At 28.4% G+C, this 27,709-nt stretch overlaps 3 protein-coding genes across 3 annotated transcripts; 1 reads left to right on the plus strand and 2 right to left on the minus strand.

The window, feature by feature from the left end:
* Positions 1-452: 452 nt before the first annotated feature.
* LOC149513829 (WAT1-related protein At1g25270-like) lies at positions 453-4,558 on the minus strand. Its single transcript, XM_089748133.1, has 8 exons — positions 4,416-4,558; positions 4,250-4,312; positions 4,046-4,162; positions 3,729-3,972; positions 3,485-3,640; positions 3,073-3,224; positions 2,755-2,861; positions 453-592 (listed from the first exon to the last, which is right to left on the minus strand). Exons 1-8 carry the CDS (start codon positions 4,556-4,558, stop codon positions 453-455), a joined length of 1,122 nt encoding a protein of 373 aa, XP_089604259.1.
* A 7,555-nt stretch (positions 4,559-12,113) lies between these two features.
* Positions 12,114-12,527, plus strand: LOC149513830 (S-protein homolog 1-like). The gene has a single exon (XM_089748135.1). The coding sequence runs from the start codon at positions 12,114-12,116 to the stop codon at positions 12,525-12,527; it is 414 nt and encodes a 137-aa protein (XP_089604261.1).
* A 5,922-nt stretch (positions 12,528-18,449) lies between these two features.
* On the minus strand, positions 18,450-22,554 carry LOC149513831 (WAT1-related protein At1g25270-like). The gene is made up of 8 exons (XM_089748136.1): positions 22,412-22,554; positions 22,246-22,308; positions 22,042-22,158; positions 21,725-21,968; positions 21,481-21,636; positions 21,069-21,220; positions 20,753-20,976; positions 18,450-18,589 (listed from the first exon to the last, which is right to left on the minus strand). The coding sequence occupies exons 1-8, from the start codon at positions 22,552-22,554 to the stop codon at positions 18,450-18,452; spliced, it is 1,239 nt and encodes a 412-aa protein (XP_089604262.1).
* Positions 22,555-27,709: the final 5,155 nt, after the last annotated feature.

Consider the following 27,709-nt stretch of genomic DNA (forward strand, 5'->3'; position numbering starts at 1 on the left):
ACAAACATATAAGATATTAAAATCAAATATGAACTCAGCCTAAACCCAATCCGACCCAACTCATTAATACCTCTAATCGTAAAATTCAACCAAAAAAAAAAAACTAACTAATGCTGAAAAACCCAATTCTACAAAGTTTCATGATTTTGAAGCGGTAAGAGTGAATTAGATTCAAGAATTCAATTTAACTAGCTTGTAACATGCACGATGCACAGTTAATTTTTTATTTTATAAACATACAAATATAAATAAATGATCATTATATAATAATATATAATATTTTATATAGGTGTAAAATCAATTGGTTTGATGTAGTTTTATAGCTTTAAGTATGATTAATATTTTAACAACCCAACCATTGAAATGCTCAATAGCTATTCTAGAAGCCATTTCATAACCCTCTGCAATCTGGATGGGATGAATCCCACGTTCTAATAGCCACTCTGCCTGCTCTAAAAGTATCCAGCCATGACAACAACACCAATCGTCCCATCACCAATTTCATAATCTGGACTTCGGGATAGTTCAACCATCAATTTGGCAATTTGATTGTCAACATCGATTTGCTCCAATATCGTCGCTCCATCATTTGCTGACAACATCCAAAAAACAAGTCAGGAAACTTTGAACACGATCTAGTGTATGATTTCACTAACAAATCGAAGTACAGAAATATAAATTTCAAGATGCGTTTTCCTCAAACATTAAGTCAGCAAAATTTTAACTAAACCAAAGTTTCCAATTGAAGACTTTTAAGTTTAATAAAGAAACTATAAATCCTGAAATTACCAATAAAACCTACATTTATCTTCACAAATAGCTTATTCTAACTAACTTCTTCTTTCGAAGCTCCAAGCCAAATAGAACATTAATCAAAAATAATTTTTTAAAACCTAATCGAGTAACCAGGAACTTAATGATCAAGCAAAAATTAGAAAAAAAAAAAAAAACACAAAACAAAAGAGTTGGAAATGAGTTAACTGATGGTGACATCGCCGTCGGGGTTTTGGAAAATTATCTACGCATAATCTTAAGTTGTTAAAAGAATACAAACTAAAAAGATAACAGAAAATTAGTAGAATATAACCAATGTGTTGTTAAGCTTTGAAAGATTGATACTTCTAACCCTAGATTTTTTAAAATGAGAAAGAGAAAAAGGCATTTAAAGGCGAAATCAAGAATTTTTCTCATTAGAGTAATGGCAATGATGGAATTGATTTGAGTTGCTATGGTGAGTAGCTGATTTAGGCAAACAATCATCAAAACTTTAAAAATTAAAAGAAAAAAAAAAGCAAATAAGCTTCGACAGATTAACCAAACATACCTGGAAAGAAGATTTACGACAAGAAATAATGGAAATCGGAGAGGTCACTGGCACATGAAGCAGATGCAGGAGCTGAATAAAAAGCGATGGTGGCACAAATAGAAGAAACAAAGGCGAAAAATTCTTGGGTGGAGACACCAAATTTGCAAATTGAGTAGTGTTCATTGATTTTTCTTTTTTTTAAACAATTTGTTTTTTGGATTTTTTTTTTTTTTTTTTTTGCTTTTTAAAAAATGGCTCCTAGTATTTTTATGGCTTTGCCTTTTTAGTGGAAAAAATAAAGATTATCAACAGTGAGGGTGACAGTTATTATTAAATGTTTAGACGATACTTTTCGTTTTTTATTTTTTTTAAGTCAAGATTATTTTTTAATAATAAAATTATTTTTGTTTATTATTCTTATAAAAGGTAAAAAAAATTAATCAAATGAATATCATTTAAGTACAACTAATAAAAATTATTTACTAAATATTATTTTGATTCTTAACTTTTATTAAAATGAAAAATAATTTTTCACTATTTTTTTTTACAAAATAAAAAAAAAAGTTATAAAATAAACTCTTTTCCTGAAGATGCTCTGCAGTCTAACCGTGGGTTTGAGGCTGATTTCATTTACTTTGCTTAGAAAGTTATGAAAATATTACGTAGATAAATTCACGTTTGTCCGTCATAAACAATACGAGAGTTCACTTAAAAATAATATGACGAGAAGTTCTAACATTAGGTTTGGGTTCAAAAATAAAGAAAAGATTTTTTTCATGTTTCAAAATTATTGAATTTAAAGTTTATAAATGTATTAAATCCATAGGTTTCAATTTTGAGAGAGTTTGAATAAAAAATTAAAACTTGTTAAATAGATTTAGGAACAATTTTAAGCCCGTTTAAATTTTAAGCTGAACTTTAGACAAAAAATTTAAAACTTGAACTTAGTTCGACCTAGTCCAAATTTATATATATACATTTTTTATTTTTATGTATATGTGAATTATATATAAATTAATTCATATATATATAAATTAAAATAAGATTTATATATATTTTATTAATTTTAACTTTTATATAATTTTTATTTTTAATTTATATAAATACGTGAATTGAATATAATTCTATTAAACTTAATTTAAGCATATTTTTTTAATTTTTTATTATATAAATTGAGTTTAATGGGATTTATTTTTTTAATTTAGATTAGGCTTGAAAAAATTTTAAAGCCCAAAATTTTGAGTAAAATTGAGCTTGACAAACATATAAACTATATGATTAATATTTGTTTAAATTATTTTTATTTTTAATTTATTTTTATAATTTAAAATTATTAAATTTCAATCGAATGTATTGTTTGCCTTTGGATAGAACAATGTCTAATTCAACTTGTACACACACTCATCACTTATTTATAGGCTTGACATCAAGATCTATCTACTTAGCACCCTCAAGATCAAGATCTTCTTCACTTAACTGTATCTCAACGCGCTCAAGATCAGGATGATCTCTTCTTAATTGTGTCTCAACACTCTCGATATCAGGATCATCTCTTCTTGATTGTACTTGAACAGTCTGAAAATTGCAAGATCATCTCTTCTCGACTGTGTCTCAGCACTCTTCCCCCACAACGTGGCATATGTTCCAATAATAATTAGTAATCCACCTATAACGCTGTTAATTTTGAACAAAAAAACACCCCAAAATTAGTGGAATATATGATAATGTTATTTGATCAAAAAAGTTGAAAGAAAGTTATTAGATACCTCCCTAGGTGAATCTCCTCGTGTAGTAAAGTAGGGCCCATGAGTGCTGTAAAGATGAGGGCTAAAGGAGAAGTCGCGAAGACAAAAACTGGTCCTTGTTGTCGTGCGCAGCATGTTGCAAGCATTACTGACAATCCAGATGCAAGGATGCCCTATCCATTTTATTAAATGAAAGAATAAATTTAGCGGTAAAAAAATATCATTTACTTTTAACTTCTAAAACTTGTTTGTAAACTAAAGCTTAGTATTTCTATCTCTTTTTGTTTTCTCCTCCTAACCCTATCACTGTAGTTAAAAGTTTTTTCTTATTTCAAATATAAGATATAAAAGCATATTAAGAAATGTAATAGATAATTTTATATATCTACAAAATTAAGAAAAAAAAAACAAAATAAAATTAGTAAGTAATTACCGAGTAAGTTATGGCGCTAGCATCCTGCGCCAAGTACCAAGCAGACCAATCCCTCTCTATAGAGATAGCATATATAGTGGAGAGTACAGTGCTACTACTACACATAAACAATAAAGAAGAGAAAACTGGGTAGGAGTATGTCCTGCTCATCATCGTCTAGTTAAAACAAAGGGAAAAAACTAATTGTTAATAATTTATATTTTATTTTAATATAGTTTATATTAAAATTCAAATATATGCATACCAATATGGTAAGAAAGATCGCAAAACAAACACAACTGCTGAAAGCTAACATGATCCCATATACTGGCCTTTGCACTTGGGTTAAAGCTGCTATCCCATGATGCTGTAATAAATCCACAGAAGTGGACCATAGATGGATGTTTGGTCCACTGTAGAAGCTAATAATCATGGCACCTGTGATGCTAATGACGGTGCCAATCAACTTAAACTTACCAGGCCAAGTGGCTAAAGTGAAAGTCTCCATCCTAAGAAAACAAGTAAATATCCTTAGATCCAAACTTTGCTTTTTTTTTTTTTTTTTTTCAAAATTTCCAATACCTGAAAACGATTGCCAGCATGTAAGTGACGGCAAGAGATAGATTTGAAATTGCTGCCAAGTATGTCACAGAAGCAAAAGCAAAGCTGGCTGCAAATATATTCTGCCCTAGTGCTCCCCTTGATTCCACGAAACAAAATTTAAATTAATCAATAGATAATTAGGTTTTAAATAGAAAATTAAATTTTAAAAAATAAAGTGCATACCCAAAAACTCCAGCTAAGATGCCTAAACCAGCTATCCTCCATGTCAATGCGGGCCTTGTACTCCTGCAAAAAAATTTTTTTTTTTAAATTCATACGCAAATTATGAATCAATATATTATTTATTTCACATTTAAAAAACATATAAATTTAGTTTTTAAAAACGTACCTGTCAACTATCAATGCAAAGGGGAGTATACATATTGTGGCGACGATGAATTGATATACCACCAAAATTCGTAAACTAAAACCGACGTTATAAGACACCTTGTATAAGATATTAACCCCAACGCCAATGACTTGTGTTAACATCATGCCAAGAATCCAAAAAAACAACCTTGTGTTCATGGTGCTGGAACTAATCATAACGACGTTAGTCTTAAATTGTAAAAAATAATATATTATATTTTTTAGAATCATGCAGTAGACATCATGCCCGGGAAAGCTATTATATTTTTAGAAAAATATCATCACCTAAATATTATTACAGAATCACTACTCAGATTCTCTAAAATATCATTATTAAATCCTTATTATATACATGAATAATATATCAACCATGAATTTAAACATGAGATATTAAATTAAAATAAGAATGAGAATGTAAACAATAAAAGAATTAACAATACATAAAATTAAACTTGTAATTGAATTTAAACAATCATAAATAAATTATAAAATATAATTAAAATCAAACACACATAAAAATAAATAAACTTTATTAAAAACATATTTTATATTTTATATTTTAAAAATTTACTTATCACAATATTCTAAATAAAGAAAGTTACTACTTTATTTTTATTATTATATTCATATCAAGATTAAAAGAAATATATGAGATCCATTACTATGGTCCCACGTCATCCCTTTTTACTGCCTAAATGGTGTTAGTATTCCATTTTAAACCAATCCATTAAAAATGCAAAGAAGAAATAAAGAAAGCCACAATGGTCCCCTCGCCATGGCCTTTGTTTCTTCTTCATATGTGGCTTTCTTTTTTTGACACTATTTCTTTATAATGAAAGAACACAAGCAACCTACATGCAGCAAGCAACGCCTCATACAATGACTACAAACCAAGAAGAGAAAACAGTGACACCATCAAGGTCTCCCAAGTACACCCATTACCACCCTACCTTCCTTGAGACACTACCTACATATGACATCTTTTCTATTTCATTTAAAAAAAAAAAAAAAAACCAATCGATATGAAACAGTTAAGAGACACTCAGCTTTGATAACAAGGACAACAAGAACCGAAACTAGATGGCACAAACTAGTAAAACAAATCAACATGGCGTAAGCTTTCCTACAAGTAGATGCATGGAAAATAAACCATAAGCAAGGGACATGTTGAAACTTTAAGTCTCTTTAAACACATAAGGCAGCAAACATATGAATGATGGAGCTTTAAGACATGCAGCTTGAAACTTCATGGCTTGTACCAGAACCCACACGTGAAACTAAGAGCTGGAAAAGAAAGAAAAATTCAAAGTTTTAGACATTTCTTCACCCTCTAACAACTTACCTCCTTACTTTAGAAACCACCTTCGGTTAAAGCCTTCTTTCCACGTCAAAATGGGATGGACTGTATACATAAAAACATCCAAACCGTGACTGCTTATGGAAGCTAAGCAGCACGGTTTGGCGGCAGCTTTCCAGGTCTCTCTTTTTTCTTTTTTTCTTTTCAACTCATACTAACCAAAGGATGACCATGAAAGATGGAAGAGAAAAGGATTTGGCAAGACTTTATGGGATGAAGCCGATTGCTGCAGCTGCCATTGGAAGAGACAGGGAGCATTCGGCCAAACCAAAAAATCAGAACTTCATCTCTTTTGCAAGAACAAAATAAAACAGAAACATAAATCAAACACAGCTTGAAACTTTATCAAAAAATAGCAAACACAAAACATACAAGGAACACATGAAAAAAACTTTGTAGAGCAGATTATGGGGAGTGCAAGATGGCATGAAAATAAAGAATAGAAGTAGGAAATAAGCGCCCTTAAATGGCTGCTCACCTTTGCAACCTTACTATTTTCTCTTGGTTTCTCTCCCTTTTTTTTTTCTTTCCTTTTTTTTTTTTTTCAGAAGCTTCCTCCCCCCTTTTTTTTTTAGCTCTCTCCTCCTCTCTTGCCCTGCTCCAGCAACTTCCACCTCTCTTTTTGTTCGGCAGACCCAAGGAATGCCAAATTTTCATCTTACTCAATGAGGGCCCATTAACGGGAAGCCGCGTGCGGAAGGAGTTATAGGCCCATTTCAGCCTTCCATGCAGCATACACTCCATGCATTAATTGGAAACGTCAATTCCTTTACCATTTCTTCCTTAATAGAAATAAGTTCAATGGACGAATAATTATTACGATTTGCATACCATATAAGATTAAATTGTTATCGTAAAAGAAATAAAATTTTTAAATTGTTAAAAAGGAAGTTAAAAATACAATTTTAATCTTGATTTTAAGTTTATTTTTCAACTTTTATTTTTAACAAATGAGGTAGGCTCAAATGCCAATCTCATTTTTATCTTTCATCACAAGTCACAGCTGCCGATAGGATTTGACTCAGCACATATCTTACCTAGCTCATCAGTAACTTAATTTTTGGAGATGCTCTTGGTTTGGAAAAAAAATTTATAAGAAATTTTATAAGTAAACTTTATAAAACTTTTAGTTAAAAATAAGTAAATCAAAATTAAAATAATAAATAATAAATTAAAATATTTCGTCACATAAATCAATAATGTAAAATTTTAAAAAAAATTAATAAATTATCTGCATGAACTCTTTAATCCCAATTATTACCCAAATAATGAATGCATTTACGAAACTAAACAGCAATAACAAATTACAAAAATCATTGTATTAGCATTAAACCTAAAGAATTAAACTATAACTACAATTAATAAGAACAAGCATGGGAAAATTATAAGAATTTTCTTGCGGGAAAACATTCTAAAAATGAAGTTGATTGTTCAAGCAAATGGGTATCCCAAAATAGAAATTTTCTGGCCAAATAGAAAGTGCAAGGTTTCAATAATTATAAAATATTCTGCCCATGAAGGATCTACGTTGTAAAGTCTTCATTATATTGTAAGGACATCAACAAAGTCACATCAAGTCCTACATCACAATTTATTTAAAAAAAAAAAAACAAAGAAACTAATTGTAGAAAGTCAAATTAGGATGGAGTTCATTATTGGAAATTTCTTTAAAATTTCGAATTAGAGTTCACTTTAATTGGCAAGTATTTTTAGGTCTTTCTTAGGATTACGTTAGTAACAATTACGTTTTCTCTAATTTTGGATATAGTTTTTAACTTAGAATATGGTGCTGGCTGAGGGCACACGCAATGGTGCATTAAGCTAGCTCTTATGATTAAAAAGCCTGAATATCATTAACTGAGCTTAAGGGATGTGATATAAGATTAATTTGCAAATTACCCTTCTTGTCTTGAAAGTTTGAAAAATTAAGTGTAAATTAATAGGCAGTTAAACAAAAAAGATTCCAGCTTCAATCTTATTAATTACAAAAAATTCACCCTTAATTTTAAAAATTCAAGTGATGTTTATAGGTTTAATTGGTGCTTAAATTCAGAATTTAAGATGAAGTTATCATAGGTCGATTAGGATAATTATTTTCTTTATCATTACTATTAATATGCATTAAAATAAAAGATATGCTCTTCTGTAACGTGCCATCAAAGATAGTAGCATTAATATGTATTAAAATATTCTTTTGAAGATTTTTGATCCCAATTAACAAAGATTTTGTAAAACGTAATCTACAAATATTCATAAATAGTAAACAATTAATTGACTACTACTAAAAATATAAATAAATAGCTCAGCTCAAACAGAAAGAAAATAGAGAAAATTAAAAACTAAAGAGGAAGTAGAAATTACTAAAATTACATGCACATTAAAGAAAACCCAATGCATTACCTTAAGTACCTGTGAATAAATGAACACGTGAATTTCGCATCACATACTCAACAAAGTAAGTGGCAATGTGGCATGGTCAGGAATTTGTATAAGTGGCATTAATATTAAAATATTATTTTTTTTGTTTATATTTTTTTATTTGATATAACACTGACAAAATTAAATAGAGAAAAATATCACACAATATAATATAAATTTTAACTGAATATATATATTTTCTTACAATTTATCCATAATAAAAATTTATTTCAATGATTTCTTATTCTACATAAAACTTTTTTCTCAACTTTTCTATCGTGCCGATTAAAATGTTAAAAAATAATAGAAGAAGGATAATAAAATATATTTTTTAATTTTTTTATAGTGAGATTAAATTTGTACTATCAAATAATTAATTATCTATGAAATAATTATTATATCAAGTACATCAAACCAATAATAATTTATAAATTAGATCAGACTCGTCATGAGAAAAATCACACTTAATTAGTGTGATGACAACAAAGTGATGAAGAAAGAATTTTAATAAGAAATAAACAAAAAGTTAAAATTAAAATAAAACTAAAAATGTTATCAATGAAAAGGTAAATCGAAATACATGTTAAAAATTTTTTCGAACTCAATTGTTAATGTTTTGAAAATTTCTTTTAAAAAATTATTAATTACTGCAACAAAGCAAAGCAACTTGAGTAATATTTCACAAACTCTATTATATTGGACATTGTTGCTTCCCTTAGAAAACTTTGGAATGCTTTTGTTACGGAATTAACCATCAAGTTCCCTCGGTTTGAGAAAAAAAATTATGTAGTTCCCTATGTGTAAATACTAAACTTAGCAATGATAAGGTAAGCTCTATCGATTGAGTTTTTCAACCATCGAAAGAAGTTATATAGGTTGGGTATCTCAACCAATATAGAAAGCTTTATAATTTTGAGTATCTCAATCAAGAAAGCTCTGCAGGTTAAGTTTTTCATCAAGGAAAGAAGTTTTATAGGTTAAGTATCAACCAATAAAGAAAGCTTTATAGGTTGGACTAAGTTAAATGTTAAATGTGAAAGTCTAAGCATTTTGAATTAGCAAGATATTGAACTTGAAAATTTTAGCCTTTAAGAAATTTTCAGACTTCGATTAGGTTCTACAAGTTAGTAAGCTTAAAAGGCTTGAACCATATAAAAAGTTTAGCCTTTGGCGAAAGTTGAAAGTGAAAGCAAATAGACATTCTTCCATTTATTAGAAAGCATTTGTCAAGAAAGGCTAAGATATCTACTAGTTTATATAAGTCATGTTGAAAATGAATCTTAACACAATGTTAAAGCATCTGTAGATTGCATTGCTGAGGCACTAGAGTCCCCTTTGTGATGTATAATGCTGAAAACTTTGAGTTCACTGCAGAGAAAATGAAAAAAAAAATTGTAAAAGCATTTAGGAAGTTTATGCAATATCTTTTAGAATTTAGCTCAAAGTGGTGGAAAAGGCCACAGTTAGGTCTTTAGTGATAAAAAAGTAATTTCATATATATAAAAGACTACAAATTTCATTTATGACCTTACTTTTTGGAAGCTACTATCAGTGATCGTGGTGTGAAGCTTTCTTCACTAAAATTTCTTTTCTGCTCTAAGTTGGTTAAAGAACCAAAGTGAACAAAATTTTATTGCCTGTTGTTTTCATGGTCTTTTACATGACACCTAGTCATTTTCCAAAACGTGTTGTGTATTTCTTTCTTTGAAATTTTCCAAACACTGCTGGGTCAATTTGACTAGATTGCTTGAAGAAAATTTGTATTTATCCGGTTTTCATGCTTTAATAATTTTTACTTGTATGAAATATTCACTATCCCAGCTTGGGTGCTGTCTCTATTGCTGTTAGTTAACAAAATGATTGTTGAATACAGGAGCATTACTTTGTTATGCTTTGCTGGGGCTATCAGGGTTCTTTGTTACATCCTGTGATTGAAGAGTGCGTAATGATTTGGCTCAGCCTTGTCGAGAATTATACCTCTGTTGCTGTCAGCGGGGTATAACTCTACTTGTAAACTTCGATGGACGTTGTTGAATTATACTGTCAGTTTGATATTTTAGCATTCATCATTAGTTTTGCTAAAACTTTGTCAACTTCATGTCGTTGATATACTAAAGGAGAATGCTTAAATCACTTAAACAGGGAAACTGCTGCGATTTATCACCGTCGACCTTATCTTCTCTTTCTCTTCCTTCGACCCCTCTTCTGCCAAATTTTGTCTCATGATTGGTATAGTAGAGTTCATTTCATGTTTATCTCTATGGTTACACCTTATATGTCTATATATGCTTATGTGCAAACCTGCAGCCAACACATGCACAAATACGTGGAAAGGAAGTGGCAATTTGCATCAAATTTTGTTCATGTAATGTTCAAAACCTTGCATGTCTTATACTATGTTTCATCTCTTTAGTCAATTACCCAATAATGTGCAATATGCAATTTACTAATTCAATGTGGAGGAAATGGTGGGTTTCCTTCAATCTGAAAGGAAAATCTACGCTCAAACTGTCAATTGTCATATATTTGGAGGCATCAAATAATTTTTTTAATCCTCCCCTCTTTCCCTCTTTTCTCTTTACTGATATGAAATGTGTCAATTATTTGTCCATTTATTCAACACAAAGAGTAACATTAGCAATCCTTCCTAAGGTAGCAAATTGTTGTTCTTTAACACAAAAAAGAACTCCACTTTAACCCTTTCACTGTTTTTTTTTACATTAACATCCTCTACCTATGCTCAAATCAATATTTTATTTATTTATCCTCCTAAGGTTTACTGTGCTGCTGTATACATGTTTTCAAATTGGAGCATTAAAGATAGCTCAAACCGATGATGTCTTTGGATGTTCTGTCACGTAGCTATTACTGTATCTCTGATTAATCGGCACTCACCTTTTCCTTCTTCTCTTTGAGACTTGTCACATTATGCATCTTTGTTTTGCTTTCCTTTTTCCTTTTGGTCTTGTTATTTATTTATCATGTGCCATCTGCACATTTTAGAAGAGTCTACCCTGAGTTGCACTTCAAGTTTGAAAATTATATTGGCTTCATTTTTGCTCATCGTATTATTGACCTAATTCTAAACCTTCCACTTCTCTTCCTCCTTCCCTTTCCAGTTCTCCTTTCATCGGTTAATCCTTGTGTTATTGGGGTGCCATTGTTATCGCTGCTGACACCGGACTGGGTTAATGGGGAAACAGAATATAACTTCAAATGGTCTGAAAAAAGTTTTACTAGGATCTGATTTACTTTAGAGCAGGTTGCATTTGCTTCTTATTTATTTGAGATACTAGGCTATTGAAGTATGATTATATTTGTTAAATGTCAAAAGTATGATTATGTCATACTTGTGATTTTGATTATGATTATGATTATGATTCTAAGTTTAAATGTCAAAAGAGATAAGCATAAACTTATTATAATGATTATATTTGTTATAAAGTTATGTAGTCTAGATTATAACTCAACTATTGTCAAATCATAGATTGCTGTTTTATCTATCTCTTAACCTCTATCTATGAAATCTATTGGCTAATAAAGTAAAATAATTAATAATAAAGTAATAAAGTAATAATTGTTAAAGTTTTAGAAATATTATATAATGCTGACGTAAGCAAATAAAAATATATTAATATAATGACTCAAATCAAAATATAAGAATTTATTTGGATACAATAAAATATTAAAAGTTTTTTAATAAATTTATGATATTTCGAAGATAAGAACTAATTTATTCACAATGTTAATTTCCATATATGACTTAATTCACTTTGCAAAATATACTCTATCCAAAATATACTCTAATATGAGCTAATACTTGCATCAAGAATTAATTCTTCAACTATAAAATGAAGAAGTAACAAGAAACTCTAACATAAAAACAGCAAAGAAATCAGAGAAATGGGCATTTCCAACAAATTCATGGCCATCCTACTTGTAGTAGCCATTGCCTTAAGCCAAATCAGTCTTGCTCATGCCGGAAAGAGATGTTATGTTCACATCATCAATGGGTTGAGCGACAACGAATTGACTATACATTGCCAATCCAAAGATGACGATTTAGGTGTGCACCTAATCCAAATGTCCAAAGAATGGTATTGGACATTTGAGGCTAACTTTGGGGGAACGACACTTTTTTGGTGCAACATGAGTTGGGCAAATCACCATGGACGTTTCGATGTATATTGGGTCAATCGCGAATTGCTTGATAAGTGTGATTTCAAGGAGTGTTTTTGGAAAGCAGAAGATGATGGGTTATATCTAAAGAACAACAAAGACAATTCATGGATTCTGATCTATAATTGGGATTCTTGATTCTGTTTTTCGTTATTTTGTATGATCTTTCTTAACATTCACTTTTATTAATAAAAAAAATGAATGAAGAGAATAAAGCTATTTATTTTATAGTACATGCTCTTTTATTTTCTCTTTAGGTTTCTAATAGGTTTTATTTTTTTTCTTTAAACAAAAAAAAAAAAAGGTTGTGTTCTTCTAACAGCAAGCAAATTCATGCATATTATATCGGTAATAATATTATCTTTTAAAAAAATAGGAATCCCTTAGTAAAAGATTAAAAAAAACAACAATGAAAACAAAATAAGCATGAATAAGCAATCGAATACACAAAAAAGCATGAAATGTTTTATCTTAAAATCGTATATCCAATCTAATACCTAATAATTAATATAAATATATAAAAGATAAAAGTTTTATCTCTTTTTGAAATCTAAATTGTCTAAATTAGTGCTTTTTATATTTCTTTAACTATTATATTAGCTTTCTTTTTTAAATATTTTTTTTGTTGATAATTAGTTTAAAGATAATTGGGAATATATGGGAAAAGTCTTTCACCAGTGGTGTCACTATAATAAAAGTTGATTTCACTTTTGGTTGGTACTATATGTCATGTAAGAAACTATATGAAATTGATGGAAAATTTCATTATTATTCCTGCTAGGTTAATGCTCCTAATCCAACTCCAAGGTAATTTGTATTTATATTTTTTATATTTGATACATAAAAAATTTATTATTCCATAATGATAATAAAAGTATTTTAAATTATTATATTATATTATAATTGTATAATTTTGTATTTTTTTAGGTACAAGTTGAATATTGAGGCATATGATAATTCTAAAAAAGGCGATATTCATACAGTTCAATACAAAAGCTAAGAATTTAATTAATAGAGATATCGATGATCTTTATGAAATATTTGCTAAGATATTGAGTTAAAAAATATTTTAATATTATTTAATATTCAAATTAATCGAATGACATATTTATACTTATGATTTAGGAAAATGGAGATTATAAAATCCAAGAGATATTTGAAGATCTCTGAGATAAAATTTGAGTGTTCAAGACGAGAGCAACCAAATATAATCTTGAGATAAGTAGTATCAAACTTATAGTGAATAAGAAGTATGATTATGATTCTAAGTTTAAATGTCAAAAGAGATAAGCATAAACTTATTATAATGATTATATTTGTTATAAAGTTATATAGTCTAGATTATAACTCAACTGTTGTCAAATCATAGATTGCTGTTTTATCTATCTCTTCACCTCTATCTATGAAATCTATTGGCTAATAAAGTAAAATAACACCTACTTCAAAGATAACAAGAAATACTTAGAGAAAGAATTTCTGTATCTTTGCTTCAACAATAACTTATGAAAAAATCTCCCATGAAAAAAGTTTGTATTTTAGATTGATTTTAAATATGAAATTTTCAATTTCTTGAAATCGAAAATATTATTGTTTTTGTTTAGAGATTTTTTGGATTTAATAAATTATAGTTTGAGTTTTCTTTAGAACTGATGATAATTGCATAAATATATTCAATATGTAATTAATTTTTTTATTATATTGAAATATATAAATTTGAATAAAAATAATTATAGAAGTTATGAGTTGTTCATAAACTCCATAGCTTATATTATCATTTTAAATAATTTATATTTACATAAGATTTACTGATATGTGAATATATTTTTATGCATCATACGAATTTAAAACTAGTTAAAAATAAGTTTAATGGACTAATAATTATTACAATTTGCATACTACAAAAGATTAAATTGTCATCGTAAAGGCAATAAAATTTTTAAATTGTAAAAAGGAAGTTAAAAGTAGAATTTTAACCTTGATTTTAAGTTGAATTGTCAACTTTTATATTTAACAAAGGAGGTAGGCTGAAATGCCAATCTCATTTCCATCTCTTAACATAGTTGTTGATAGGATTTGACCCAGCACGTATCTTGCTAATTTCAGTGTCAATTTAATTTTTGGAGATGTTCTTCTTTTTGAAAAAAAAAATTTTATAATAAATTTTATTAGTGAAATATATAAATTTTTTATTAAAAAGCCAAAGATTGCTAAAAAGTTTCATTATTAGCATTGAAAAAGGTCAAGAAAAGGTCAATAGTAAAGAAATTAAAAATCATGAAATTTGCATTTATTGTCTGTGTTTGTGTTGATATGGGCGAAAAGCCATCCCATTTCACTCGTTTTCTTTGCTAGCTTTGTAGTGTAGGTATAGTTTATGGCAAAGTCACCGCAAAGGTTGTTTTCAATGCACATGATTTTGTTTGTTCCGAATATGTTATCCATGTCTTTTTTTTCCATTGACTTCAAATATTTAGCCAGAAATGAATTAATAGACTATCTTCATATTACTTCCCATACACCAAAAAAAAAAAAAAGAAAAAGCTTCTAAATTTATAAAAGCATGACAGCGCTTGAAAATGCTACCAAAAAAGTTACCAAATCTTTGTTTTTTTGTAGTGCAATGACCTATCATATTTTATTTTTTTTATTACATTTATGTTCATATTTGCCCTTCATCAACAATACGAAGAGAAATTCGAGGATTAGGTTTCAGCTTTTATCTTTAATTAAGGTAATTTCGAATTTAATTCTCCAAATATAATATATTTAAATTTTATTTTTAAAAAAAATTACTTTGATCTAATTAAATTTTATATCAGTTTCATATTAATAATGCAAGGAGAAATTCAACCATTAGGTTTTAGTTTTTTTCTTTTATTATGGTAATTTCAAATTCAATTCTCCAAATAAAATATATTTAAAATTTATTTTTAAACAAAATTACTTTGATCTAATTAAATTTTATATCAGCTTCATATCAACATCTTTCGTTAAATGATGTAAAAGTAATTTCCATTCTTTTTCTTTCCTGTAGCTAAAACGCAACAAAACTTACGGCAAATCTTATTGCATCACATTCAAAGCAATTTCTTTTGATTTCTTTTTTTTTTTAGCAAAATATATTTTTATTCTCAAAATCTTAAAACATATTTACTTAAATTCATATTCCTTCAAAATCAAATTTTACATAATAATCAAATTCACTACAGCGCATTCAAAGTTGCAGTTCACTTCTTTGTAAGTTTCATTATTATCATTTTTATCAAGTAAATAGAAAAAAAGGCAACCCCTTTTTTTTTCTTAATTTTCCTTTCTTCTATAATTTGGACTATGAAAATAGAATTTTGTTGGGACTTTGCCCATTTTAAGATGAACTAAGTTAGAAATTTTTTTTGGGTTTTTCAATTTTGTTCTTGATCATCGTTTGATATGTTCTTAACATATTCTTTATTTTCTGTTGAGTTGCCTAGCAAATCTGATAGAATTAAAGTAGGATATCCGCTTTGTATTGCAGCTGGCTTTACCAACATGTTTCCTGCTCGGAGGTGTGGGTCCCTTAACTCCCCATTTAACTCCCCATTACACCCAAAGAAACAATGGAACTAGAGAAGTCGCGGAGTTGCAGTCCTGAAGTCAGTGAACGGAAACAACGCCCTTTTCTTCTTTCCATCCTATTCTCATATTGTTTTCGCCAACTTCGAGAGGGACATGGAATCCAACTAGATTAAAATACCTTTATTTAAGTATAAAATTTAAATCAGAATAAAGATTTTACACTATTTTAGTTAAAGAATAAACTCCAATAGATTTGGGTTCAAAAATATGGGATTTTTTTCTAAATTAAAGTATTTTTAAATTTTTAATTCCTAAAATAGATTGATTCTAATCTTATTTCTCAAATTAAGGTATTTAAGCTAAGTCAAATTCATGATTGAAACAATCTTAAAAAATTATTTTAAAAATAATATCAAATTAAAAAATAGTTAAAATATCATTATTTTAATATGTTTAAATATATTTTGGATTAAAATTAAATTTAAAAATATTTTTCCTTCTGCATATGTTAGAGTTTTTCCCTAAACTAAACTAAAGTACTTTGCAATCTTATTTCTTTAATTGGAATATTATTAAATTTTATTTTAAAAATTAGGTAATATTATCCGATTCTTCCATTTTTCAACTCATTAAAACTTTGATAAATCTATGATTATATATATGTATGTGTGTATCTCTTTTTTTTTTTTCCAACTAAATGGAAATTACTTAAAAAAAAGAAATTTAATACAACATGATTTCTGAAATAACAATTCCCTCCACTTAAAATTATCTAATTTCTGAAATGATCAACTCACAAATATAGAATCAATGCCTCGTGATGCTACCAGCTTTTGAAAATTGCTACCATGCTACCAGCTTGTGAAATATTTTTCATGATGCCAAAACCTAAGGAGATTCAGAAGTTTCTTCAATCATAAATTGCTAGTCAACGTATCCATCACTGCAGTTTTTTATAATGATTTCAGGGTTTCCAACTCCAAGCAAAATCCAGACTTGTAAAATATGCAATATCCAAGCAACTCTATAGAACAAACTTCAGTCATGAATAGGCTCAATCAACACAATTTAAATTAATAAAACCTGCTTATTCATGGGTAGTCCTTCAAAAAAATTAAAAAGAATCTTCTTGATATTTTGACAGAAATCCAATCTTAAAAAAAAAAGTTGTTCAATTCTCTCATCTTTAACGAAGCAAGATCATTTACAATATACATGTTGTGATTAACATGTGAACACATGATTGTGAAATATATCAGTTGCGGTTCCATTTTTAGTGGGAGGATGTCCATAGACACTTCATAAAATTGAAAAATAATAAAATTTAAAGAAAAAATTTTCACTGAACACTTCGAAACTTTTCTTTGAATACTTCCAAAGATGGAAAAAAAAGATAAAAAATTTTTTTTTCCTAAAACACCATAAAATTGATAAATTTATTAATAATTATTTTATATATTATAAATAGACACCTTTAGAAAAATTATGGATCCGCCATTAAAACCTACATTCTCACTTTAGAAATTTGTGCCACATAAATTCACATGGCAACATCCTAAGTAAATCTATTTAAAGGTCAAGCTATACGCCTAAATCCAAAAACTCGTTCAATTTTTTAGAGGGTTTGAACAAAAAATAAAAACTCTTTAAACAAGTTTAAATATAATTTTTAAACCCATTTAAATTCTAAATCAGGTCTTGGACAAAAAAATTTTAAGCCCAAGCCCACTCGATCCAACCGTAATTTACATATATATAAGTTTTTTATTTTTATATAAATGTGAATTATATATTAATTCACGTATTTATAAAATTTAAAAATAAAAATTATATATATTTTTTATTAAACTTAATTTTTACTTTTATATAATATTTATTTTAATTTATATATATGAATTAAATATAATCTCATTAAATTTAATTGAATTATATATTTTTAATATTTTAGTATATAAATTAAGTTTAATGGGTGCGTTCAAAAATATTTTTTTTTAATTTGAATCAGGCTTGAAAAAATTTTAAAGCCTAAAATTTCAAATTGGGTCGGACTTAAACAAACATATAAGATATTAAAATCAAATATGAACTCAGCCTAAACCCAATCCGACCCAACTCATTAATACCTCTAATCGTAAAATTCAACCAAAAAAAAAAAACTAACTAATGCTGAAAAACCCAATTCTACAAAGTTTCATGATTTTGAAGCGGTAAGAGTGAATTAGATTCAAGAATTCAATTTAACTAGCTTGTAACATGCACGATGCACAGTTAATTTTTTATTTTATAAACATACAAATATAAATAAATGATCATTATATAATAATATATAATATTTTATATAGGTGTAAAATCAATTGGTTTGATGTAGTTTTATAGCTTTAAGTATGATTAATATTTTAACAACCCAACCATTGAAATGCTCAATAGCTATTCTAGAAGCCATTTCATAACCCTCTGCAATCTGGATGGGATGAATCCCACGTTCTAATAGCCACTCTGCCTGCTCTAAAAGTATCCAGCCATGACAACAACACCAATCGTCCCATCACCAATTTCATAATCTGGACTTCGGGATAGTTCAACCATCAATTTGGCAATTTGATTGTCAACATCGATTTGCTCCAATATCGTCGCTCCATCATTTGCTGACAACATCCAAAAAACAAGTCAGGAAACTTTGAACACGATCTAGTGTATGATTTCACTAACAAATCGAAGTACAGAAATATAAATTTCAAGATGCGTTTTCCTCAAACATTAAGTCAGCAAAATTTTAACTAAACCAAAGTTTCCAATTGAAGACTTTTAAGTTTAATAAAGAAACTATAAATCCTGAAATTACCAATAAAACCTACATTTATCTTCACAAATAGCTTATTCTAACTAACTTCTTCTTTCGAAGCTCCAAGCCAAATAGAACATTAATCAAAAATAATTTTTTAAAACCTAATCGAGTAACCAGGAACTTAATGATCAAGCAAAAATTAGAAAAAAAAAAAAAAACACAAAACAAAAGAGTTGGAAATGAGTTAACTGATGGTGACATCGCCGTCGGGGTTTTGGAAAATTATCTACGCATAATCTTAAGTTGTTAAAAGAATACAAACTAAAAAGATAACAGAAAATTAGTAGAATATAACCAATGTGTTGTTAAGCTTTGAAAGATTGATACTTCTAACCCTAGATTTTTTAAAATGAGAAAGAGAAAAAGGCATTTAAAGGCGAAATCAAGAATTTTTCTCATTAGAGTAATGGCAATGATGGAATTGATTTGAGTTGCTATGGTGAGTAGCTGATTTAGGCAAACAATCATCAAAACTTTAAAAATTAAAAGAAAAAAAAAAGCAAATAAGCTTCGACAGATTAACCAAACATACCTGGAAAGAAGATTTACGACAAGAAATAATGGAAATCGGAGAGGTCACTGGCACATGAAGCAGATGCAGGAGCTGAATAAAAAGCGATGGTGGCACAAATAGAAGAAACAAAGGCGAAAAATTCTTGGGTGGAGACACCAAATTTGCAAATTGAGTAGTGTTCATTGATTTTTCTTTTTTTTAAACAATTTGTTTTTTGGATTTTTTTTTTTTTTTTTTTTGCTTTTTAAAAGAATGGCTCCTAGTATTTTTATGGCTTTGCCTTTTTAGTGGAAAAAATAAAGATTATCAACAGTGAGGGTGACAGTTATTATTAAATGTTTAGACGATACTTTTCGTTTTTTATTTTTTTTAAGTCAAGATTATTTTTTAATAATAAAATTATTTTTGTTTATTATTCTTATAAAAGGTAAAAAAAATTAATCAAATGAATATCATTTAAGTACAACTAATAAAAATTATTTACTAAATATTATTTTGATTCTTAACTTTTATTAAAATGAAAAATAATTTTTCACTATTTTTTTTTACAAAATAAAAAAAAAAGTTATAAAATAAACTCTTTTCCTGAAGATGCTCTGCAGTCTAACCGTGGGTTTGAGGCTGATTTCATTTACTTTGCTTAGAAAGTTATGAAAATATTACGTAGATAAATTCACGTTTGTCCGTCATAAACAATACGAGAGTTCACTTAAAAATAATATGACGAGAAGTTCTAACATTAGGTTTGGGTTCAAAAATAAAGAAAAGATTTTTTTCATGTTTCAAAATTATTGAATTTAAAGTTTATAAATGTATTAAATCCATAGGTTTCAATTTTGAGAGAGTTTGAATAAAAAATTAAAACTTGTTAAATAGATTTAGGAACAATTTTAAGCCCGTTTAAATTTTAAGCTGAACTTTAGACAAAAAATTTAAAACTTGAACTTAGTTCGACCTAGTCCAAATTTATATATATACATTTTTTATTTTTATGTATATGTGAATTATATATAAATTAATTCATATATATATAAATTAAAATAAGATTTATATATATTTTATTAATTTTAACTTTTATATAATTTTTATTTTTAATTTATATAAATACGTGAATTGAATATAATTCTATTAAACTTAATTTAAGCATATTTTTTTAATTTTTTATTATATAAATTGAGTTTAATGGGATTTATTTTTTTAATTTAGATTAGGCTTGAAAAAATTTTAAAGCCCAAAATTTTGAGCAAAATTGAGCTTGACAAACATATAAACTATATGATTAATATTTGTTTAAATTATTTTTATTTTTAATTTATTTTTATAATTTAAAATTATTAAATTTCAATCGAATGTATTGTTTGCCTTTGGATAGAACAATGTCTAATTCAACTTGTACACACACTCATCACTTATTTATAGGCTTGACATCAAGATCTATCTACTTAGCACCCTCAAGATCAAGATCTTCTTCACTTAACTGTATCTCAACGCGCTCAAGATCAGGATGATCTCTTCTTAATTGTGTCTCAACACTCTCGATATCAGGATCATCTCTTCTTAATTGTACTTGAACAGTCTGGATTGCAAGATCATCTCTTCTCGACTGTGTCTCAGCACTCTTCCCCCACAACGTGGCATATGTTCCAATAATAATTAGTAATCCACCTATAACGCTGTTAATTTTGAACAAAAAAACACCCCAAAATTAGTGGAATATATGATAATGTTATTTGATCAAAAAAGTTGAAAGAAAGTTATTAGATACCTCCCTAGGTGAATCTCCTCGTGTAGTAAAGTAGGGCCCATGAGTGCTGTAAAGATGAGGGCTAAAGGAGAAGTCGCGAAGACAAAAACTGGTCCTTGTTGTCGTGCGCACCATGTTGCAAGCATTACTGACAATCCAGATGCAAGGATGCCCTATCCATTTTATTAAATGAAAGAATAAATTTAGCGGTAAAAAAATATCATTTACTTTTAACTTCTAAAACTTGTTTGTAAACTAAAGCTTAGTATTTCTATCTCTTTTTGTTTTCTCCTCCTAACCCTATCACTGTAGTTAAAAGTTTTTTCTTATTTCAAATATAAGATATAAAAGCATATTAAGAAATGTAATAGATAATTTTATATATCTACAAAATTAAGAAAAAAAAAACAAAATAAAATTAGTAAGTAATTACCGAGTAAGTTATGGCGCTAGCATCCTGCGCCAAGTACCAAGCAGACCAATCCCTCTCTATAGAGATAGCATATATAGTGGAGAGTACAGTGCTACTACTACACATAAACAATAAAGAAGAGAAAACTGGGTAGGAGTATGTCCTGCTCATCATCGTCTAGTTAAAACAAAGGGAAAAAACTAATTGTTAATAATTTATATTTTATTTTAATATAGTTTATATTAAAATTCAAATATATGCATACCAATATGGTAAGAAAGATCGCAAAACAAACACAACTGCTGAAAGCTAACATGATCCCATATACTGGCCTTTGCACTTGGGTTAAAGCTGCTATCCCATGATGCTGTAATAAATCCACAGAAGTGGACCATAGATGGATGTTTGGTCCACTGTAGAAGCTAATAATCATGGCACCTGTGATGCTAATGACGGTGCCAATCAACTTAAACTTACCAGGCCAAGTGGCTAAAGTGAAAGTCTCCATCCTAAGAAAACAAGTAAATATCCTTAGATCCAAACTTTGCTTTTTTTTTTTTTTTTTTTCAAAATTTCCAATACCTGAAAACGATTGCCAGCATGTAAGTGACGGCAAGAGATAGATTTGAAATTGCTGCCAAGTATGTCACAGAAGCAAAAGCAAAGCTGGCTGCAAATATATTCTGCCCTAGTGCTCCCCTTGATTCCACGAAACAAAATTTAAATTAATCAATAGATAATTAGGTTTTAAATAGAAAATTAAATTTTAAAAAATAAAGTGCATACCCAAAAACTCCAGCTAAGATGCCTAAACCAGCTATCCTCCATGTCAATGCGGGCCTTGTACTCCTGCAAAAAAAATTTTTTTTTTAAATTCATACGCAAATTATGAATCAATATATTATTTATTTCACATTTAAAAAACATATAAATTTAGTTTTTAAAAACGTACCTGTCAACTATCAATGCAAAGGGGAGTATACATATTGTGGCGACGATGAATTGATATACCACCAAAATTCGTAAACTAAAACCGACGTTATAAGACACCTTGTATAAGATATTAACCCCAACGCCAATGACTTGTGTTAACATCATGCCAAGAATCCAAAAAAACAACCTTGTGTTCATGGTGCTGGAACTAATCATAACGACGTTAGTCTTAAATTGTAAAAAATAATATATTATATTTTTTAGAATCATGCAGTAGACATCATGCCCGGGAAAGCTATTATATTTTTAGAAAAATATCATCACCTAAATATTATTACAGAATCACTACTCAGATTCTCTAAAATATCATTATTAAATCCTTATTATATACATGAATAATATATCAACCATGAATTTAAACATGAGATATTAAATTAAAATAAGAATGAGAATGTAAACAATAAAAGAATTAACAATACATAAAATTAAACTTGTAATTGAATTTAAACAATCATAAATAAATTATAAAATATAATTAAAATCAAACACACATAAAAATAAATAAACTTTATTAAAAACATATTTTATATTTTATATTTTAAAAATTTACTTATCACAATATTCTAAATAAAGAAAGTTACTACTTTATTTTTATTATTATATTCATATCAAGATTAAAAGAAATATATGAGATCCATTACTATGGTCCCACGTCATCCCTTTTTACTGCCTAAATGGTGTTAGTATTCCATTTTAAACCAATCCATTAAAAATGCAAAGAAGAAATAAAGAAAGCCACAATGGTCCCCTCGCCATGGCCTTTGTTTCTTCTTCATATGTGGCTTTCTTTTTTTGACACTATTTCTTTATAATGAAAGAACACAAGCAACCTACATGCAGCAAGCAACGCCTCATACAATGACTACAAACCAAGAAGAGAAAACAGTGACACCATCAAGGTCTCCCAAGTACACCCATTACCACCCTACCTTCCTTGAGACACTACCTACATATGACATCTTTTCTATTTCATTTAAAAAAAAAAAAAAAAACCAATCGATATGAAACAGTTAAGAGACACTCAGCTTTGATAACAAGGACAACAAGAACCGAAACTAGATGGCACAAACTAGTAAAACAAATCAACATGGCGTAAGCTTTCCTACAAGTAGATGCATGGAAAATAAACCATAAGCAAGGGACATGTTGAAACTTTAAGTCTCTTTAAACACATAAGGCAGCAAACATATGAATGATGGAGCTTTAAGACATGCAGCTTGAAACTTCATGGCTTGTACCAGAACCCACACGTGAAACTAAGAGCTGGAAAAAAAAGAAAAATTCAAAGTTTTAGACATTTCTTCACCCTCTAACAACTTACCTCCTTACTTTAGAAACCACCTTCGGTTAAAGCCTTCTTTCCACGTCAAAATGGGATGGACTGTATACATAAAAACATCCAAACCGTGACTGCTTATGGAAGCTAAGCAGCACGGTTTGGCGGCAGCTTTCCAGGTCTCTCTTTTTTCTTTTTTTCTTTTCAACTCATACTAACCAAAGGATGACCATGAAAGATGGAAGAGAAAAGGATTTGGCAAGACTTTATGGGATGAAGCCGATTGCTGCAGCTGCCATTGGAAGAGACAGGGAGCATTCGGCCAAACCAAAAAATCAGAACTTCATCTCTTTTGCAAGAACAAAATAAAACAGAAACATAAATCAAACACAGCTTGAAACTTTATCAAAAAATAGCAAACACAAAACATACAAGGAACACATGAAAAAAACTTTGTAGAGCAGATTATGGGGAGTGCAAGATGGCATGAAAATAAAGAATAGAAGTAGGAAATAAGCGCCCTTAAATGGCTGCTCACCTTTGCAACCTTACTATTTTCTCTTGGTTTCTCTCCCTTTTTTTTTTCTTTCCTTTTTTTTTTTTTTCAGAAGCTTCCTCCCCCCTTTTTTTTTTAGCTCTCTCCTCCTCTCTTGCCCTGCTCCAGCAACTTCCACCTCTCTTTTTGTTCGGCAGACCCAAGGAATGCCAAATTTTCATCTTACTCAATGAGGGCCCATTAACGGGAAGCCGCGTGCGGAAGGAGTTATAGGCCCATTTCAGCCTTCCATGCAGCATACACTCCATGCATTAATTGGAAACGTCAATTCCTTTACCATTTCTTCCTTAATAGAAATAAGTTCAATGGACGAATAATTATTACGATTTGCATACCATATAAGATTAAATTGTTATCGTAAAAGAAATAAAATTTTTAAATTGTTAAAAAGGAAGTTAAAAATACAATTTTAATCTTGATTTTAAGTTTATTTTTCAACTTTTATTTTTAACAAATGAGGTAGGCTCAAATGCCAATCTCATTTTTATCTTTCATCACAAGTCACAGCTGCCGATAGGATTTGACTCAGCACATATCTTACCTAGCTCATCAGTAACTTAATTTTTGGAGATGCTCTTGGTTTGGAAAAAAAATTTATAAGAAATTTTATAAGTAAACTTTATAAAACTTTTAGTTAAAAATAAGTAAATCAAAATTAAAATAATAAATAATAAATTAAAATATTTCGTCACATAAATCAATAATGTAAAATTTTAAAAAAAATTAATAAATTATCTGCATGAACTCTTTAATCCCAATTATTACCCAAATAATGAATGCATTTACGAAACTAAACAGCAATAACAAATTACAAAAATCATTGTATTAGCATTAAACCTAAAGAATTAAACTATAACTACAATTAATAAGAACAAGCATGGGAAAATTATAAGAATTTTCTTGCGGGAAAACATTCTAAAAATGAAGTTGATTGTTCAAGCAAATGGGTATCCCAAAATAGAAAATTTCTGGCCAAATAGAAAGTGCAAGGTTTCAATAATTATAAAATATTCTGCCCATGAAGGATCTACGTTGTAAAGTCTTCATTATATTGTAAGGACATCAACAAAGTCACATCAAGTCCTACATCACAATTTATTTAAAAAAAAAAAAACAAAGAAACTAATTGTAGAAAGTCAAATTAGGATGGAGTTCATTATTGGAAATTTCTTTAAAATTTCGAATTAGAGTTCACTTTAATTGGCAAGTATTTTTAGGTCTTTCTTAGGATTACGTTAGTAACAATTACGTTTTCTCTAATTTTGGATATAGTTTTTAACTTAGAATATGGTGCTGGCTGAGGGCACACGCAATGGTGCATTAAGCTAGCTCTTATGATTAAAAAGCCTGAATATCATTAACTGAGCTTAAGGGATGTGATATAAGATTAATTTGCAAATTACCCTTCTTGTCTTGAAAGTTTGAAAAATTAAGTGTAAATTAATAGGCAGTTAAACAAAAAAGATTCCAGCTTCAATCTTATTAATTACAAAAAATTCACCCTTAATTTTAAAAATTCAAGTGATGTTTATAGGTTTAATTGGTGCTTAAATTCAGAATTTAAGATGAAGTTATCATAGGTCGATTAGGATAATTATTTTCTTTATCATTACTATTAATATGCATTAAAATAAAAGATATGCTCTTCTGTAACGTGCCATCAAAGATAGTAGCATTAATATGTATTAAAATATTCTTTTGAAGATTTTTGATCCCAATTAACAAAGATTTTGTAAAACGTAATCTACAAATATTCATAAATAGTAAACAATTAATTGACTACTACTAAAAATATAAATAAATAGCTCAGCTCAAACAGAAAGAAAATAGAGAAAATTAAAAACTAAAGAGGAAGTAGAAATTACTAAAATTACATGCACATTAAAGAAAACCCAATGCATTACCTTAAGTACCTGTGAATAAATGAACACGTGAATTTCGCATCACATACTCAACAAAGTAAGTGGCAATGTGGCATGGTCAGGAATTTGTATAAGTGGCATTAATATTAAAATATTATTTTTTTTGTTTATATTTTTTTATTTGATATAACACTGACAAAATTAAATAGAGAAAAATATCACACAATATAATATAAATTTTAACTGAATATATATATTTTCTTACAATTTATCCATAATAAAAATTTATTTCAATGATTTCTTATTCTACATAAAACTTTTTTCTCAACTTTTCTATCGTGCCGATTAAAATGTTAAAAAATAATAGAAGAAGGATAATAAAATATATTTTTTAATTTTTTTATAGTGAGATTAAATTTGTACTATCAAATAATTAATTATCTATGAAATAATTATTATATCAAGTACATCAAACCAATAATAATTTATAAATTAGATCAGACTCGTCATGAGAAAAATCACACTTAATTAGTGTGATGACAACAAAGTGATGAAGAAAGAATTTTAATAAGAAATAAACAAAAAGTTAAAATTAAAATAAAACTAAAAATGTTATCAATGAAAAGGTAAATCGAAATACATGTTAAAAATTTTTTCGAACTCAATTGTTAATGTTTTGAAAATTTCTTTTAAAAAATTATTAATTACTGCAACAAAGCAAAGCAACTTGAGTAATATTTCACAAACTCTATTATATTGGACATTGTTGCTTCCCTTAGAAAACTTTGGAATGCTTTTGTTACGGAATTAACCATCAAGTTCCCTCGGTTTGAGAAAAAAAATTATGTAGTTCCCTATGTGTAAATACTAAACTTAGCAATGATAAGGTAAGCTCTATCGATTGAGTTTTTCAACCATCGAAAGAAGTTATATAGGTTGGGTATCTCAACCAATATAGAAAGCTTTATAATTTTGAGTATCTCAATCAAGAAAGCTCTGCAGGTTAAGTTTTTCATCAAGGAAAGAAGTTTTATAGGTTAAGTATCAACCAATAAAGAAAGCTTTATAGGTTGGACTAAGTTAAATGTTAAATGTGAAAGTCTAAGCATTTTGAATTAGCAAGATATTGAACTTGAAAATTTTAGCCTTTAAGAAATTTTCAGACTTCGATTAGGTTCTACAAGTTAGTAAGCTTAAAAGGCTTGAACCATATAAAAAGTTTAGCCTTTGGCGAAAGTTGAAAGTGAAAGCAAATAGACATTCTTCCATTTATTAGAAAGCATTTGTCAAGAAAGGCTAAGATATCTACTAGTTTATATAAGTCATGTTGAAAATGAATCTTAACACAATGTTAAAGCATCTGTAGATTGCATTGCTGAGGCACTAGAGTCCCCTTTGTGATGTATAATGCTGAAAACTTTGAGTTCACTGCAGAGAAAATGAAAAAAAAAATTGTAAAAGCATTTAGGAAGTTTATGCAATATCTTTTAGAATTTAGCTCAAAGTGGTGGAAAAGGCCACAGTTAGGTCTTTAGTGATAAAAAAGTAATTTCATATATATAA

The sequence above is a fragment of the Durio zibethinus genome, chromosome 18 (assembly GCF_047325235.1).
Source record: "Durio zibethinus cultivar Kanyao isolate XHJ-2024 chromosome 18, ASM4732523v1, whole genome shotgun sequence".
NCBI lineage: Eukaryota > Viridiplantae > Streptophyta > Magnoliopsida > Malvales > Malvaceae > Durio > Durio zibethinus.

Bases quoted from the DNA above. Each gene is read 5' to 3' on its own strand.
- LOC149513829 (XM_089748133.1), bottom strand. From the start codon at position 4,558: ATGTTAACACAAGTCATTGGCGTTGGGGTTAATATCTTATACAAGGTG. The intron at 3,225-3,484 runs GTAATTACTTAC...TAAAATGGATAG, and splicing joins CTAGCGCCATAACTTACTCG to GGCATCCTTGCATCTGGATT. The intron at 2,862-3,072 runs GTATCTAATAAC...AGTACAATCAAG, and splicing joins GAGGAGATTCACCTAGGGAG to AAGAGATGATCCTGATATCG.
- LOC149513831 (XM_089748136.1), bottom strand. From the start codon at position 22,554: ATGTTAACACAAGTCATTGGCGTTGGGGTTAATATCTTATACAAGGTG. The intron at 22,159-22,245 runs GTATGCACTTTA...CGTGGAATCAAG, and splicing joins ATCTTAGCTGGAGTTTTTGG to GGGAGCACTAGGGCAGAATA. The intron at 18,590-20,752 runs GTGCTAAGTAGA...GGATGTTGTCAG, and splicing joins AGAAGATCTTGATCTTGAGG to CAAATGATGGAGCGACGATA.
- LOC149513830 (XM_089748135.1), top strand. From the start codon at position 12,114: ATGGGCATTTCCAACAAATTCATGGCCATCCTACTTGTAGTAGCCATT.